General features: G+C 44.4%; 1 protein-coding gene across 1 annotated transcript in view; it reads right to left on the bottom strand.

Annotated features, from left to right (window-relative positions):
• The window catches only part of SUMO1 (small ubiquitin like modifier 1), a 30,749-nt gene extending 12,291 nt beyond the window's left edge, over nucleotides 1-18,458 (bottom strand). Inside the window, exons 1-3 of the mRNA XM_056533495.1 lie at nucleotides 18,306-18,458; nucleotides 3,007-3,084; nucleotides 2,329-2,406 (exon numbers count right to left, since the gene is read on the bottom strand). Coding sequence (XP_056389470.1) covers nucleotides 2,329-2,406; nucleotides 3,007-3,084; nucleotides 18,306-18,317 — 168 coding nt within the window. The 5' untranslated portion in view covers nucleotides 18,318-18,458. The remainder of the gene's footprint in view (nucleotides 1-2,328; nucleotides 2,407-3,006; nucleotides 3,085-18,305) is intronic.
• Between the last annotated feature and the right edge of the window lie 43 nt (nucleotides 18,459-18,501).

Raw genomic sequence — 18,501 nt, 5'->3', positions numbered from 1 at the left:
ACATATGTCTTTTTTCGACCGTACTAACTATGTAACTATGTAACTTCTGTGAAATCACACTGTCCACTCAAGAAGCAACACTGATTGACAATCAATTCCACATGCTGTTGTGCAAATGGAACAGACAACAGGTGGAAATTATAGACAATTAGCAAGACACCCCCCAATAAAGGAGTGGTTCTGCAGGTGGTGACCAAAGACCACTTCTCAGTTCCTATGCTGAACGCTGGCGGTGCTTTCACTCTAGTGGTATCATGAGACAGTCTACAACCCACACAAGTGGCTCAGGAAGTGCAGCTCATCCAGGATGGCACATCAATGCGAGCTGTGGCAAGAAGGTTTGCTGTGTGTCAGTGTTGTGTCCAGAACATGGAGGCGCTACCAGGAGAAAGGCCATCAGGAGACGTGGTGGAGGCCGTAGGAGGGCAAAAACCCAGCAGCAGGACCGCTACCTCCGCCTTTGTGCAAGAAGGAGCACTGCCAGAGCCCTGCAAAATGACCTCCAGCAGGCCACATATGTGCATGTGTCCACTCAAACCGTCAGAAACCGACTCCATGAGGGTAGTATGAGGGCCTGACGTCCACAGGTGGGGGTTGTGCTTACAGCCCAACACCATGCAGGACGTTTGGCATTTGCCAGAGAACACCAAGATTAGCAAATTCGCCACTGGTGCCCTGTGCTCTTCACAGATGAAAGCAGGTTCACACTGAGCACATGTGATTCTGGAGACGCCGTGGAGAACGTTCTGCTGCCTGCAACATCCTCCAGCATGACTGGTTTGGCGGGGGGTAAGTAATGGTGTGGGGTGGCATTTCTTTGGGGGCCCGCACAGCCCTCCATGTGATTGCCAGGGGTAGCCTGACTGCCATTAGGTACCGAGATGAGATACGAAGACCCCTTGTGAGACCATATGCTGGTGACGTTGGCCCTGGGTTCCTCCTCATGCAAGACAATGCCAGACCTTATGCTGGAGTGTGTGTCAGCAGTTCCTGCAAGAGGAAGGCACTGATACTATTGACTGGCCCGCCCGTTCCCCAGTCCTGAATCCGATTGAGCACATCTGGGACATCATGTCTCGCTCCATCCACCAACGCCACATAGCATCACAGACTGTCCAGGAGTTGGCAGATGCTTTAGTCCAGGTCTAGGAGGACGTCCCTCAGGAGACCATCCAACTCCTCATCAGGAGCATGCCCAGGCGTTTGTAGGAAGGTCATATGGGTACACTGAGGCCACACACACTACTGAGCCTCATTTTGACTTGTTTTAAGGACATTACATCAAAGTTTGATCTGCCTGTAGTGTGGTTTTCCACTTTGATTTTGAGTGTGACTCCATATCCAGACCTCCATGGGTTGGATAAATTTGATTTTCTTTGATCATTTTTGTGTGATTTTGTTGTTAGCACATTCAACTATGTAAAGACAAAAGTAGTTCATACGATTAGTTCATTCATTCATTCAGATCTAGGATGTGTTATCTTAGTGCTCCCTTTATTTTTTTTGAGCAGTGTATTTGGTTGCACACCCTTTGGAAAAAAATAACTGAAATCAGTCGCTTCCTTGGTTCTAAAGTCCTTAGACAGTTCTCTTCTCCTCTTTCTGTTGTCCATGCTTAGTGTGGCGCACACAGACACACACAAGGCAAAGACTAAGTGAACTTCTCTCCTTTTTATCTGCTTTCAGGTGTGATTTTTATATTGCCCACACCTCGTACTTGCCCCAGGTGAGTTTAAAGGAGCATGAACATGCTTGAAACAAGCTTATTTTTCTACAATTTTGAAAGGGTGCCAATAATTTTGTCCAGTCCATTTTTGGAGTTTGGTGTGACATTATGTCCAATTTGCTTTCTTTCCTCCTTTCTTGGTTTAGTTCCAATACACACAAAGGAAACCAACGTGTGTATAGCAAAACATGTGTTACTGCAATCCTTTTCTGTGAGAAATACTTCATTTTCTAGAAAAATTTCAGGGGTGCCAACATTTAAGGCCATGATTGTATCACATATAGCTCAGTGTTAGAAATCCTCTCAGGGGAAGGGGGCGTGTCCCTCCCTTGTGGTGGTGGGAGGTGATTGGTTTGTCTGCTCATGCATTTCTTGTCCATGACTCAGACGAGCTTGATGCTGCTGCAGGACTGGTTAGTGTCCCAGTAGGTATAGAGTCCCCTAGTGGTGGGATTTTCAAGGGCCGTTTTTTTTTATTTATTAAATATTCAATATTTTTTAAACAACCATATTACAAAAGGACTTTTATCAGTAACAACATATAAAAGGTTTTTGGATCTGACAGTGCCCATTTAATACTGGTGATAACACTTCTATCTTACCTGTCTCTGACAGTAGGACTCTTTCAGTTTTTTCAGGTGCGTCGTCATCTTTACCTTAAAATGAATTTCGCTGCTGTCCTGAATAAAAGAAAGACAACAGCCAATGATCAATAAAGCCAGTTAATAATGGAGGTGTCATGTGGTAAATGTACACAACGTCACTGCAATACTTCCAGTGATGAAGCCCAGAGAGACTGTGGAAAGTTATTCATAAAAATGCATAGGAGGGATAACAGAGTGTCAAAGGGAACTGGCTAGGCATTATATATGGTAAAGTCTTCATCCTCACAATCCCTGGTGAGACCAAGTACATATAGCTTCCCGCCCAGGGAACTATTTACGGGGCGGCGGGGGACACTTCATACCCTCACCATCCCAGGGGACAAAAAGTGTCCCCCCGGGATAGTGAGGATAAAGATTTTCCCATATATAACGTGTTTTCAAGCTTTATATATGGTTAAATCTAATTCTTGGTTCCGTTCCCTTTAAGAGGCTCAATAGTTAATGTATGGGAAATGCAAGTATTCCCTAAAACAGATTAATCAGGGAGTTGGCTATTCAAAAGATAAAAACAAAAAAATTATACTCATACTGAGTTCACACAATAAAAAATTAAAAAAACATTTATTAACAGGTAAAAATGCATTGTGCTATAACTATTTCCATGCCAACATTTACCTGGCCAATTACTTTCAGTTTAATGTAGTCGCCTCCTTCCTTCTTATCTCCCAAGTCCTCACTGGATGGTTTGGCTTCCTGCAAAGTGAGAGGATGAAAACCCATGAAATAACATTCAAAGACATGAATTTATCATCAGAATAAGGATGGTAGGAAATAAGTCACCAGCCTAATACAGAGGTCGCCATAAACATTTGATAAGAGCTGGACAAATACCAGGAGGTGGAGACCTGGAGTGGTCTATCTAGGGCAATGGTCTCAAACTGTGGCTCTCCAGATGTTGCAAAACTTCAACTCCCAGTTGAAATTCTGCAACATCTGGAGGGCCACAGTTTGAGACCACTGATCTAGGGTCTATTTTTATTTCTATAAGTGTGCCCAACTCCTCCATGATGATATATGGTGAGAATTATCAAAACATTTGCAGAGGAAAGGTTTACTAGTTGTCCATAGCAATGTACCAGATCGTTAATGTAACATATTGGCAGCATGGGTAAGTGCTCGACTTTTCCTCTGCACTGGTTTTCATATATCCTCCCTTTGTGTTTACAGAGTTGTGTAATAGCACTATTTGTTCTCCTACAGCACAGCACACCATGCTTTATGGCTCTTTGCAGTCATTGATGTCATTCTCATTTTCGCCTCCTCTAGGTATAACATCATTGAGGAAATAAAGATGACTAATGGGAAAAAAGACCAAATGTGATGCTCATCAGCAGCGTCTCCACTTCCTAACGTCAACATAAGACACTCATAGGAGTAGGTTAGAATTGCAGTCATCTCTTTTGCACCAGAGCATACACAGTTAAAGGAATTGTTTCCTTATCCCCCCTCCTTCACTGCCATTGAGACTCCTAATGCCGCTTTTAAACAGTCTGTTCACGCTTCTTAATGTCCTTTCATAGCCAGTGTTGCTGATTCAGCCCTGCACGGAGACAGCAGCTTCCAGAATGTGGATTCAGCAGGTTCATCATGCAGAAAAGATGAGGAATAATATTCTGCAAGGGAATGACTGTCTAAGGTAGAACATACCAGATGGCGCATTGAACCTGCACTGCTGTGAGCCCTCACCTTCACGAGATGTGGAATCACCACAACATTGCGCTTCACACATGAAGGAAACATGTAAAAGGCAACAAAACCCAACCATCAGCCATGTATATGCAGGGTGTGATGGAAGGATCACTAGATTTCTACAGCTGTCTTACTGATCCGATCCATCACTGATCACCAACACAGTGGTGGCATATTTTAAGATAGTCCCATGTAGGAAAATGTATCCGATTTCTAAATATTATTATTATTATAAGTGTCTGATACATCCTTTGGATAGGGAATACATTTTCCTATAAGGAGCTACTCCTTTAACACCTTAAGGACACAGCCCATTTTGACCTTAAGGACACAGCCAATTTTATTTTAGCATTTTTGGTTTTTCCTCCTCGTCTTCTAAAATCCATGACTCTTTTATATTTCCATTAGGGCTTGGTTTTTGCATGACCAGTAGGGATTGACCGATTATCGGTTTGGACGGTATTATCAGGCGATATTGACGATTTTGGACGTTATCGGCAATTACCTTGCCGATAATCCGATAATGCCTCGCACCCCCGCACCACCCCGGCCAGAGACGGCCATTGAAATCAATGATCTGCAGCGGCGTCGGCGAGGGGGGGGGGGGGGGTTAGGGTTTCCTAAATAGCCGATAACTTATACCGATATTCCAGGAATAAGTTATCGGCTATCGGCCTTAACCTCCACAGATTATCGGTATCGGCCCTAAAAAATTGATATCGGTAGATCCCTAGTGACCAGTTGCACTTTTTAATGACATCACTCATTTTACCCTAAAATGAATGGTAAACCGAAAAAAAAAAAAATTTGGGTGTAAGGAAATTTAAACCAAAATCATAATTTAGCAAATTTGGGGGCATTCGTTTTCACGCAGTACAGTTTACGGTAAAAATGACATGTTTTCTTTATTCTCTGGGTCAATGCGATTAAAATGATACCCATGGTTACATACATTTCCATTATTGTACTGCTTTTAAAAAATCTCAAACTTTTTTTGACATAATTAGCAAGTTTAAAATTGCCGTATTTTGACCACCTCTAACTTTCTTATTTTTCAGTATTCAGGGATGTGTGATGGCTCATTTTTTGCACCATGATCTTTAGTCTGTTTTACTACCACGTTTGCGCATATGTGACTTTTTGATCGCTTTTTATTAAATGTTTTTGCAGTTTGATGGGACAAAAAAGCAGAAATGTTGGACTTTTTTTAACGTTTGCGCCGTTTGTCGTAGGGGGATCATTAACATTTTATAGTTCAGACATTTACGCATGTGACGATACCAAATATGTTTATTATTTATCTTTTCTTTTTTTTTTACGCTTTTGTGTATTAATATGGGGAAAAGGGGTCATTTAAAACTTTATTGGGGGAGGAGCTGTTACCCTTTTTCACATTTATAGTCCCATAGGGGACTAATTATAGCAATCATTAGATTGCTAATACTGTTCAGTGCTATGCACAGAGCATAGTACTGATCAGTATTACTGGCGATCTTCTGCTTACTGCAGAAGACCCCGGGAGACGGACGGAGGCATGTGAGGGGACCTCCGTCCGCCATCTTGGCTGATCTGATCCCTGTGGCAGTGCCGCGGGCCACCAGATCAGCCATTTTAAGTACTGCACTGCCGCAGATGCCGTGATCTGTATTGATCACAGCACCTGAGGGGTTAATGGCAGACATCAGCACGATCAATGATGCTTGCTATTACCGGCGGGTCCGCGGCTGCTGACAGCCGCCAGAAATGAAGCGAGCACAGCTCCTGCGCTCGCATCACAGTCACGCCGTAAATGTACGGTGCTGTGCGCTAAGTGACGCTATGCAGCACCGTACATTTACGGCGCATGTCCTTAAGGTGTTAAATGGGTTTTACCATGATCCACTTAATATTTTATAAGATTGAAGCGCATAAAATTTTTTCCTTTTAAAAATAACACAGACATGACCTTATTTTCCTTGCCTTTGCTTTCTTTTTATACTCTCCCCCTTTTATATAAAAATCTGCGTGGTAGGTGGAGCTTCTGGCTGTCACATAATTTGCTTTGAACTTAATTTCCCAGCAGTCATTAGTGAAGATGCTCATTCCTGTGCTGCACAAAGAATCTAATCTTCATAATGGTAAAGTTATCACTTCTCCTCATACAGCATACAGTGTTGATTATATAGAGCAGTGTTTCCCAACCAGGGTGCCTCCAGCTGTTGCAAAACTACAACTCCCAGTATGCCTAGACAGCCTTTGGCTGTCTGGGACTGCTGGGAGTTGTAGTTTTGCAACAGCTGCAGGTACCCTGGTTGGGAAACACTGATATAGAGTAATACCCTTCCCCCTCCCCTCCTGCCAAGTGAATTTAGAGTTACAGCATGTAATATAGAAGCTATAGCAAGAAACTATATATATTTACCTCATCCTGGCCAGTAAATATTAAGCCAGGCAAGTGAACCTTATGCCGTGACTGTGTAGAACCAACATGTTGGGGTCTTTATGGTTGTAAGTACTGTGTTTGAGGATAATTATGCATGTCCTACCAGAAGAGGAACTGCCTACAGGACGTATACCAAGGCAACAAGCAAAAAACAAGAGAGCATCCAGTCTATATTGTAAGGGCTGCCTACCAAAAACAATTTATTTCTGATAAAACCCCTTTAATGCAGGGTGGAGGGGCTGCTGCAGCTAAGCACTGTCAATATGACTCTTCAGTTGTTTCCAAAAAAGGCACTTTGATAACTTTAAAGTGTATTATCCAGATGGCAGTAAACATGCATCCTTGGATGACATGAGCGTGTAAGTTTATGTGTATTATGGACTTCTATATTGCCCTTTTATGTCTTCTGAATATTTGTCAATCAACACTTAAATTATGGAAGAAAGTGTATGAAAAGTATGTTTAGATTGTATACCAGAAATTGGGAAAATTAATTTACGACAGCTTATACTTTGCCTAAGAAGCTCCAGACTGTAACTAAATAATATTTTCTCATGGGCTACCACAAGCAGTCTGCCGTTATTCCCATCTTTTGCTGTTCTCACGCAATAACTTAGACCTAAATAACAAGAATATATGACACTGATGTATGTCCAGCTTTTTATGCATATACTGATGTATGTGTTGTGTTGCTTCTCTAGGTTTCCCCTTTTCTCACTTGGCCAGTAGAGCATCGACAACAGGCTTGGGTATAGAAATGAGAATTACATTGTATAAGCTTCTTTTTTCCAAATCAATTGATGACAGAAAGTGACTGATGACAGATTTGTAAAATTACTAAATGCTATTAAAAAATCTTAATCCTTCCAGTACTTAGCTGCTGTATACTACAGAGGAAGTTGAGTTGTTCTGTCCAGTCTGACCACAGTGCTCTCTGCTGACACCTCTGTCCATGTCAGGAACTGTCCAGAGCAGGAGAGGTTTGCTATGGGGATTTGCTCCTACTACTAGTTCCTGAGACAGATAGAGGTGTCAGCAGAGATTTTTTTCATAGAGCCAGTTGGTATAAAAAAAATTGTTTTCCACCGGAGTACCCCTTCAAAGTGTCCAATTCAATGAGGAATTACAGACATCAGGTTCCCTCAGAAGTGCACATGAATTACAGTACTCTGCTCCATTGATGCTCTCTCAAGCGGTCTTTTGTGGTTCCACATTGGTCTTGTTCATGTAAGGATGCAGAAAGGTAGATGATGGAGGGGGTTACAGAATACAAGATGGAATTTGCCAAAAGGAGTCACCTCCATTAAAAAGATGATTCTCCCATCTCAGGCACTTCTGGCATATCCACCACTGGAACCTGCGCATGTGCACAGCCATCGTTATATTCTTCCTCTATGTAGATGGGTTGGCAGTCAATGGACTCTCAGGTCCCACTTGTAGAGGACTGTTATTTAAAAATCAGTTCTTCAATGCCTAGTTGTTATCTAAGGGTATGTTCACACTGAGGAATTGGAGAGGAATTTCTACGAGTAATCTGCTTGCTTTTTCCTCTCCAATTCATTCAGCAGTGAACATCCCCATAGAGCTGTGCAGAATTTCTGCCCCTCAGTTCACACTGAGGAATTTCCTCAAGCAGAATTCTGACGAGGAAGTATGTTCCGCTTGAAGAAAGAACATGCTCTTTCTTTCAGGCAGAATCAGCGTCGTTCTCCCATAGAGATCAATGTTATTTTTTTTTTTCAGTCAGAAGCATTTCCGCATGGAATGTGCGAGGAATTTCAGCATGAAAAAAATAAAGAGGAGTATTTATGACTAAAAAAAAATACATATATTAACACCCACTCTCCAACCTGCATTTCCGTGCAGAATTCCGCACGAAATCACTGCTAATTCTGAGCGGAAAAAAAACTGTATTTTGGGGTGGAAATCTTCAGAGTGATTTCCGCCCCAATTCCTCAGTGTGAAAATACCCTTAAAGAGCCATGACCATAGCTGCTAGTCACTGATGTGTCAACTATAGTAAAATCACCAGAGCAAGCAGCCCTTCATGTCATGTGTTTCTGGTACATTTTCCCTCTCATACCCTATGGTTGTTCTATAACTTTCTATTGTAAAAAATACAGTAAGTGATAACCCTGATGGTGGCAGTTAAACCCCCTTGGGTCTGTTAGCCCATCAGTGCCAATGACATAATCATGGGGTGCCGATGGGTCTACCAACCAAAACAAATTAACACTTTGTTGGGACATGTACAGTGGTCCCTCAACATACGATGGTAATTTGTTCCAAACGACCCATCGTATGTTGAATCCATCGTATGTTGAGGGATTCGTGCAATGTAAAAAGTGCATTTAATACTCACCTGTCCCCACCGCTCCGGACCGCGTCCTCACCGCTCCCGATGCTGTCCCGCTCCTCCGGCTTCTTCTCCGGTGTCCGGGCCTCGCTTTCTGGTGACATTATTGGTGCGCCGGGGCGGCGTGCGCAGCGAACTAATAAGGATGCCGGAAAGATAGGCCCGGACCCCGGAGAAGATGTCCGGGATGCTTAAACTGCTATCCGACAGCAGCTTAAGCATTTTGCGCTGTCGGATAGCAGTTAATGCGATGGCCCCGACATATAAAAGCATCGTATGTCGATTTGATCATATGTCAGGGCCATCGCATGTCGGGGGTTACTGTAGTTACTAGAGATGAGCGAACTTACAGTAAATTTGATTCGTTATGAACTTCTCGGCTCGGCAGTTGATTACTTATCCTGCATACATTAGTTCAGCTTTCAGGTGCTCCCGTGGGCTGCAAAAGGTGGATACAGTCCTAGGAGACTCTGAAGGCTGAACTAATTTACGTAGGATAAGTCATCAACTGCCGAGCAGAGAAGTTCGTAACAAATCGAATTTACTGTAAGTTCGCTCATCTCTAGTAGTTACTTACCAAAATGCTGTCATCCCCTCCACTCTCCACTATTAGGCCACAGATGAAAGCAGCCACCTGTCATGCTACAACTACCACCCACTAAGGCTACTTTCACACTGCCGCCGGGCCCCACTACAAACGGCCGTTAAGGCTCTATTTTTTTTCCGTCTTTAACGGTCGTTAGTGTGACGGAGCCCAACAGGAGGCATAACTGGAAATTGTTTGGAATTCTCTGACATCCGTTATTGCAGCTGTTATTCCGCCGGAAGATAGCGGGAGAAGAGACGTTGCAAGTAGAGATGAGCGAACTTACAGTAAATTCGATTCGTCACGAACTTCTCAGCTCGGCGGTTGCTGATTTTCCTGCATAAATTAGTTCAGCTTTCCGGTGCTCCGGTGGGCTGGAAAAGGTGGATACAGCCTAGGAAAGAGTCTCCTAGGACTGTATCCACCTTTTCCAGCCCACGGGAGCACCTGAAAGCTGAACTAATTTATGCAGGAAAATCAGCAACCGCCGAGCTGAGAAGTTCGTGACGAATTGAATTTACTGTAAGTTCGCTCATCTCTAGTTGCAAGCACAAATTTTTCTCCTGCTATCTTCTAACGGCAGTCACACTGCCGGGCACTAACAGCTGTGTGAAATGAGCCTAAAGCTGCTTGTTGTAGTGCAGCGTTTCCCAACAAGGGTGCCTCCAGCTGTTGCAAAACTACAACTCCAAGCATGCCCGGAAAGCCAACAGCTGTCCGGGCATGCTGGGAGTTGTATTTTTGAAAAAAGCTGAAGGCACCCTGGTTGGGAAAGACTGTTGTAGTGCATTGTGTTAATGCTGCTTGTGGTCATGACAGCACAAAGCTCAGCTGTGGCCTGGTAAATACTGTACACACATAGGATGGGTCTGCTGCACATCTATAGCAGAACATCTGTACTAAATTGCGTGGATTTGCTGCTGTATTTAAAATACTAGAAATCTGCAACCAACAGAGCAGAGCTGTCCACCGTGTTTACCACTGATATCACTTATTATACTGGGAATAATAGCTTATTATTATAGCTTAAAAGGGGTACTCTGGTGGAAAACATTTTTTTGTAAATGAACTGGTGCCAGAAAGTTAAACAGATTTGTACATTACTTCTATTAAAAAATCTTAATCCTTTTAGTACTTTTTAGCAGCTGTATGCTACAGAGGAAATTCTTTACTTTTTTGTGTTGTCTACTAGGGATCGACCGATTATCGGTATGGCCGATATTATCGGCCGATAATCACGATTTTGGGCATTATCGGTATCGGCAATTACCTTGCCGATAATGCCCCGCCCCGAGTCGCACCCCCCACCGTAGTGCTGGGCGGTATATACCAGTATGAACCGGATACCGTCTTTTCCTCCCATGGTATGGATTTTTGCCCTTACCGCTACACCGGTCCGAGTCAATAAATTTTTTTTTAACTTACCCGTAATGGGTGTGGTCCGGGCCATTCATCCTTCCTGTAGTGTCCGGCAGCATTCCAGGTGGAGGGTGAACCGGTCCGGGCTGTCCTTCTCCGGGGGTGTTCTTCTCCACTCTGGGCAGGCTCCGGCCTATCACGCTGCATAGACGCCGCTAAGCCGTGACGTCAGGGGCGTCACTGCGCAGCGGCGTCTATGCTGCGTTACTAGGCCGGAGCCTGCCCGGAGTGGAGAAGAGCACCCCCGGAGAAGAAGTACAGCCCGGACCGGTTCACCCTCCACCCGGAATGCCGCCGGACACTACAGGAAGGATGGATGGTCCGGACCACCCTGACAGGTAGGCGGAGAGAAGCGGGTGGTGGCGGCGGCAGCGGCTTATGGCACCGCAAAAGCCACTGCAGTGCATTGATTTAAAGCGCCTGCTTTAAATCAATGATCTGCAGTGGTGTCGCGGGGGGGATAAATAGACGATAACTTATACCGATATTCCGGTATAAGTTATCGGCTAACGGCCCTAACCTCCACCGATTATCGGTATCGGCCCTAAAAAAACGATATCGGTCGATCCCTATTGTCCACAGTGCTCTCTGCTGACACCTCTGTCCATGTCAGGAACTGTCTAGAGCAGCATAGGTTTGCTATGGGGATCAGGTGTCAGCACAGAGCACTGTGGACAACACAAAAATGAAAATAAGATTTTCCTCTGTAGCAAACAGCTGCTAAAAAGTACTAAAAGGATTAAGATTTTTTAATAGAAGTAATTTACAAATCTGTTTAACTTTCTGGCACCGGTTCATTTAACAAAAAAAAGTTTTCCACCTTAAGGACCAAGCCCATTTTCACCTTAAAGGGGTATTCCAGGCCAAAACATTTTTTTTATATATCAACTGGCTCCGGAAAGTTAAACAGATTTGTAAATTACTTTTATTAAAAAATCTTAATCCTTCCAATAGTTATTAGCTTCTGAAGTTTTCTGTCTAACTGCTCAATGATGATGTCACGTCCCGGGAGCTGTGCATGATGGGAGAATATCCCCATAGGAACTGCACAGCTCCCGGGACTTGAGTCATCAGAAAGCAGTTAGACAGAAAAAAACAACTCAACTTCAGAAGCTAATAACTATTGGAAGGATTAAGATTTTTTTCTGTTTAACTTTCCGGAGCCAGTTGAGAGATATATATATACATATATAGGTTTTGCCTGGAATACCCCTTTAAAGAACCAGGCCAATTTTATTTTCATTTTTTTCCTCCTCTCCTTCTAAAATCCATAACTCTTATATTTCCATCTACAGATCCATATAAGGGCTTCACACTGTACCATTTACGGTAAAAATTACATGTGTTCTTTATTCTGTGGGTCCATACGATTAAAATGATACCCATGGCTAGATACTTTTTTTTTTTTTTTTTTTTTTTTAAACAGTACAAAAATATAAATCGAAAACTTTTTGCACAAAATGAGTAATCTAAAATCCAGGGAGTTTTCTGTGCTTCCGACTCCGACTCCTCTGTATTAACATGTGAATGTATTTTATACATTCCTTGAAGGAAAGAAAGGCAACATACATGTCATTACCACAGGACTACTGACTGGGAAGCCAACAGTCTACTGTATTGAACAGTTTGTGTGCTGATCTGCTACTGAAGATAGGGCAGTGGGAGGATCAAGGAAGGGGCATTTATTATAAAACATGATTTCCCTGGTAGAATCCCATATTCAAGTTTAAAGGGGTACTCCGCCCCTAGACATCTTATCCCCTATCCAAAGGATAGGGATAAGATGTCAGATCGGGGGACCCCCCGGATCGCCACTGCGGCACCGCGCTTTCATTACTACACAGAGAGAGTTCGCTCTGTGCGTAATGATGGGCGATACAGGGGATGGAGCAGCGTGACGTCATGGCTCCGCCCCTCGTGACATCAGGGCCCGCCCCTTAATGCAAGTCTATGGCAGGGGGAGTGACGACCCCCTTCCCATAGACTTGTATTGAGGGGACGGGCCGTGACATCATGAGGGGCGGAGCCATGATGTAACGATGCTCCGGCCCCTGTATCGCCCGTCATTGCGCACAGAGCGAACTTACGCACAGACCGCAGCGGCGATCCCGGGTGTCCCCAGCAGCGGGACCCCGGCGATCTGACATCTTATCCCCTTTCCAAAGGATAGGTGATAAGATGTCAGATCGCCGGGGTCCCGCAGCTGGGGACCCCCGGGATCGCCGATGCGGCACCGCGCTATCATTACTGCACAGAGCGAGTTCACTCTGTGCGTAATGACAGGCGATACAGGGGCCGGAGCATTGCTACATCACGGCTCTGCCCCTCGTGATGTCTAGGAGCGGAGTACCCCTTTAACCCCTTCATGACCCAGCCCATTTTCACCTTCATGACCTGGGCATTTTTTGAAAATCTGACCACTGTCACTTTAAACATTAATAACTCTGGAATGCTTTTACTTATCATTCTGATTCCGAGATTGTTTTTTCGTGACATATTCTACTTTATTTTATCGGTAAAATTTCACTGATATTTGTATCCTTTCTTGGTAAAAAATCTAAAAATTTCATGAAAATTTTGAAAATTTAGCATTTTTCTAACTTTGAAAGTCTCTGCTTGAAAGGAAAATGGATATTCCAAATAAATTACATATTGATTCACATATACAATATGTCTACTTTGTGTTTGCATTAAAAAATTGACAAGTTTTTACTTTTGGAAGACACCAGAGGGCTTCAAAGTTCCGCAGCAATTTTCCAATTTTTCTCAAGATTTTCAAAATCGTCATTTTTCAGGGCCCAGTTCAGGTTGGAAGTGGATTTTAAGGATCTTCATATTAGAAATACCCCATAAATGACCCCATTATAAAAACTGCACCCCCCAAAGTATTCAAAATGACATTCAGTAAGTGTATTAACCCTTTAGGTGTTTCACAGGAATAGCAGCAAAGTGAAGGAGAAAATTCTAAATCTTCATTTTTTACACTCGCATTTTCTTGTAGACCCAATTTTTTAATTTTTACAAGGGGTAAAAGGAGAGAAATCACCCTAAAATTTGTAACCCAATTTCTCTCGAGTAAGGAAATACCTCATATGCGTATGTAAAATGTTCGGTGGGCGCAGTAGAGGGCTCAGAAGGGAAGGAGCGACAATGGGATTTTGGAGAGTGAGTTTTTCTGAAAGGGTTTTTGGGGGGCATGTCCCATTTAGGAAGCCCCTATGGTGCCAGAACAGTGGACCCCCCCACATGTGACCCCATTTTGGAAACTATACCCCTCATGGAATGTAATAAGGGGTGCAGTGAGTATTTACACCCCACTGGCGTTTGACAGATATTTGAAACGGTGGACTGTGCAAATCAAAAATTGTATTTTTCATTTTCACAGACCACTGTTCCAAAAATCTGTCATACACCAGTGAGGTGTAAATGCTCACTGCACCCCTTATTACATTCCGTGAGGGGTGTAGTTTCCAAAATGGGGTCACATATGGATATTTATTGTTTTGCGTTTGTCAGAACTGCTGTAACAATCAGCCACCCCTGTGCAAATCGCCTCAAATGTACATGGTGCACTCTCCCTTCTGGGCCTTGTTGTGCGCCCTCAGAGCACTTTGCACCCACATATGGGGTATCTCCGTACTCAGGAGAAATTGCGTTACAAATTTAGAGGGTCTTTTTTCCCTTTTACCTCTTGTGAAAATGAAAAGTATAGGGCAACACCAGCATGTCAGTGTAAAAAATTAATTTTTTTACACTAACATGCTGGTGTAGACCCCAACTTCACCTTTTCATAAGGGGTTAAAGAAGAAAAAGCCCCCCAAAATTTGTAAGGCAATTTCTCCCGAGTACGGCGATACCCCATATGTGTCCCAAAACTGTTGCCCTGAAATACGACAGGGCTCCAAAGTGAGAGAGCGCCATTCGCATTTGAGGCCTGAATTAGGGATTTGCATAGGGGTGGACATAGGGGTATTCTACGCCAGTGATTCCCAAACAGGGTGCCTCCAGCTGTTGCAAAACTCCCAGCATGCCTGGACAGTCAATGGCTGTCCGGCAATACTGGGAGTTATTATTTTGCAACAGCTGGAGGCTCCGTTTTGGAAACAGTAGCGTACCAGACGTTTTTCATTTTTTGGGGGGAGGGGGGCTGTGTAGGGGTATGTGTATATGTAGTGTTTTTTACTTTTTATTTTAGGTTAGTGTTAGTGTAGTGTAGTGTTTTTAGGGTACAGTCACATGGGCAGAGGTTCACAGCCAGTTTGCCGCTGGAAGTTTGAGCTGCAGCGCAAAATTTGCGCCATCTCAAACTTGCAGCACTCACTGTAAACCTCCGCCCATGTGAGTGTACCCTGTACATTCACATTGGGGGGAGGGGGCAAACATCCAGCTGTTGCAAACTCCGAGCATGCCCTTTGGCTGTCCGTGCATGCTGGGAGTTGTAGTTTTGCAACAGCTGGAGGAACACTGGTTTGGAAACACTAAGTTAAGTAATAAACTTTCAAGTGTTTTGCAACCAAACTTAGTGTTTCCAAACCAGTGTGCCTCCAGCTGTTGCAAAACTACAACTCCCAGCATGCATGGTCTGTCAGTGCATGCTGGGAGTTATAGTTTTGCAACAATTGCAACAGCTGGAGGCACTGAGGTAGGAAACGGACAATGTTTCCCAACTAGTGTGCCTCCAGATGTTGCAAAACTACAACTCCCAGCATGCCCAGACTGCCAAGGCATGCTGGAAGTTGTAGTTCGGCAATATCTGAAGGATCAGATGTTGCCGAACTACAACTTCCAGCATGCTTGGGCAGTCTGGGCATGCTGGGAGTTGTAGTTTTGCAACATCTGGAGGTCCACAGTTTGGAGACCACTGTATAATGGTCTCCAATCTGTGCTCTTCCAGATGTTAGAGAACTACAACTCCCAGCATGCCTGGACAGACTGAGCATGCTGAGATTTGTAGTTTTGCAACATCTGGAAGAGCACAGATTGGAGACCATTATACAGTGGTCTCCAAACTGTGGACCTCCAGATGTTGCAAAACTACAACTCCCAGCATGCCCAGAAAGCCAAAGCCTGTCTGGGCATGCTGGGAGTTGCAGTTTTGAAACTCTCAGAGGCAGCAGTGAGATCGCTTTACGGCGATCTCACTGCTGCCAATGAAGATGCCGCACTGCTGCCGGAAACTCACCTCCGGGACGCAGCGCCGCAGGGACCGCCTGGAGGACGTCGGGACCGCTCGGGACACCGCTCCGACGGGTAAGTGATGTCGAGGGACGGGTCAGGGACACTTAGCAGAGCGGTGTGGGTCCCGATCCCCGTGATCGGAACTCACACACCGCGCTGCTAAGTATTCTGATAGCGAAACGCTGCTATCAGCTAGTCAGATTTGACCAGCTGATAGCAGCGATCGCTGGGGGGGGTGGGGGACGAAACCCCCCGTGGTCGCACGGTAAGATGGCTGGCTATCAGTGATAGCCACCATCTTTCCGGGCGCTGCGGGATGCCGCGAGTAGCGGCAGTAATGTCCATGACGTACCTGTATGTCATGGGTCGGGAACACCTTGCCACCCATGACGTACAGGTATGTCATAGGTCGGGAAGGGGTTAAGCTAAGAAATCGAGTTTACAAGTTTTTATAGCCTTAGCTGAATGGCTGCAGTTTTTCCAATGGTTTACAGCTTCAGTCTTGAACTATTGACCCTCCATTCCCTTCTCTTATGCAAGTGTCTCTAGTCCTGCAAGAAACATATTTACTTAATCCCTTATCAGTGAGAGGCTAGGTTACCCACGGGTTCCCTGTAACAGCAGGACACAACACTATGGAAAGTATAAGTATTGCCGCTCCTAATTGTGCGTTGTGTGCCAAATAGTAAAGCACATGAAAAGCTTCTTCACAGTCACTTAAAGTGTTCGTTTTGCGGTTACATGAGGCACTGCATGCATTGGTCTTTATTCTTATGGTAGAGAAGTAATTAATTATAACTTTTTGTGAATTGGGACATTGAAACTTGCATTTTTTTATTTATTCCAATCTAAATTTAGTAGTGGACAGTTCCTAAAATGGAACAGAGGTGTCAACAGAGAGCACTGTGGTCAGACAGAAAGGAAATTCAAAAAGAAAATAACTTCCTGTGTATTATACAGCAGTTGATAAGTACTAGAAGGATTGGGATTTTTTTTAAATAGAAGTAATTTACAAATCTGTTTAATTTTCTGGCACCAGTTGATTTAAAAGAAAATGTTTTCCAGTGGAGTATCACTTTAAGCATGATGGAACATGTTTTTAAGTTCCACACAGAAAACGTATACGACTGGGAAATAGACAAAAAGTAGTCACAATTAGACTACATTTGGCCCACTGAGGTCTAAGGACCCATCGGCAACTAGTTGGGCTACACTTTGGCATCCCTTTCTAAAAGAATGCCAATGTAATACTAAAATAGTAAAGCCTTATCTGCCCTTTCCTCCTCAGGCCCAGGGGGCACCAGAAGTCAGACCGCCAGGATCATAACATCAGGGTACATCCGAGCGATAGGCCAGAACTTTGGAACAAGATTTCTTAATTTGGAGAATTGTGGAGGTCTCACCAGACTCTAGTTTTAAGGCAATCACGTATCCTAGGAATATGCCCCTACTTCTAACAGCATGGATTCCCCTTTATTGCAGTCATCCACAATAACTATTTTTTTTCTGTCTGCCTTTTAGTTATTGTCTGCATTTTCCTACAGACCAGCATCTCCCCAGCTGTTGCAAAACTACAATTCCCATCATGCCTAGACAGCCATAGGTTGGTGAACACTGCTACAGACCAATGTGTAAAATCTGCCCAGAACTGTGTAACCCCCATTCACATATATAAGACTGTAACTCTGCAGATTCAACACAAACAGCCTTCCAACTTTCTTGAACACAGCCAGGATAGCCACATCAAGTCTCATCAGAGGCTTAGGCTGCAGCCATCCATCATGCTTGATCATAGTGATACAATGGACGAGCTGAACAGGTCAGATGTGCGATGATATGGGGGGGGGGGGGGGGCGGCACACCCGGGGGCTGATCAGAAATGTATTATCTTGATCTGTATGTAAGGCTGGGTGACAACCAGGTCCCAATACAGCATATAACCCGGTCCCTCCACACACGTGATCAGTACACAGTATGATGGTGGGCTCTGCTCTATGACTATACTCTCCTAATGATAAGGCCTGATAGTCTTATACACAGTATATAACAAGCCCGGGCATCTGTGTAGAGCAGAGGGCGCACACACGCCCGGGATTACATATAACGCATTAGGCCCGCCGTACACACGTTACATAACAATATAAACAAGACGAGCTGCGGCCACAGCGCCCCCTGCGCATGTCCCGTCACTGGCGCACTACTCGGCCAGAACGCCTCGCGCCCGTATAACACAACCCGTTACCGGGCCCACAGACCTCCGTTACCTGGTCAGACATGCTGCCTCCTGTCCCCCGGTGACCGTCCGCTGCTACTGGGAGCCGCTCTTTCCTCTAAGCACAATAACAGCACAGAACACTCAAACAAGGCTAGAGTTCCTGTCTGAGGGAGAACGTCACTTCCGGTCACACAGGCTCCGCCCAACATATCGCTGGGAACAGAACCGGAAGTTTTGCAGCGGAA

Source organism: Hyla sarda, chromosome 8 (genome assembly GCF_029499605.1).
Source record: "Hyla sarda isolate aHylSar1 chromosome 8, aHylSar1.hap1, whole genome shotgun sequence".
NCBI lineage: Eukaryota > Metazoa > Chordata > Amphibia > Anura > Hylidae > Hyla > Hyla sarda.
Note: the sequence above shows the minus strand (reverse complement) of the source record. Positions and strands in the feature narration are given on the sequence as shown.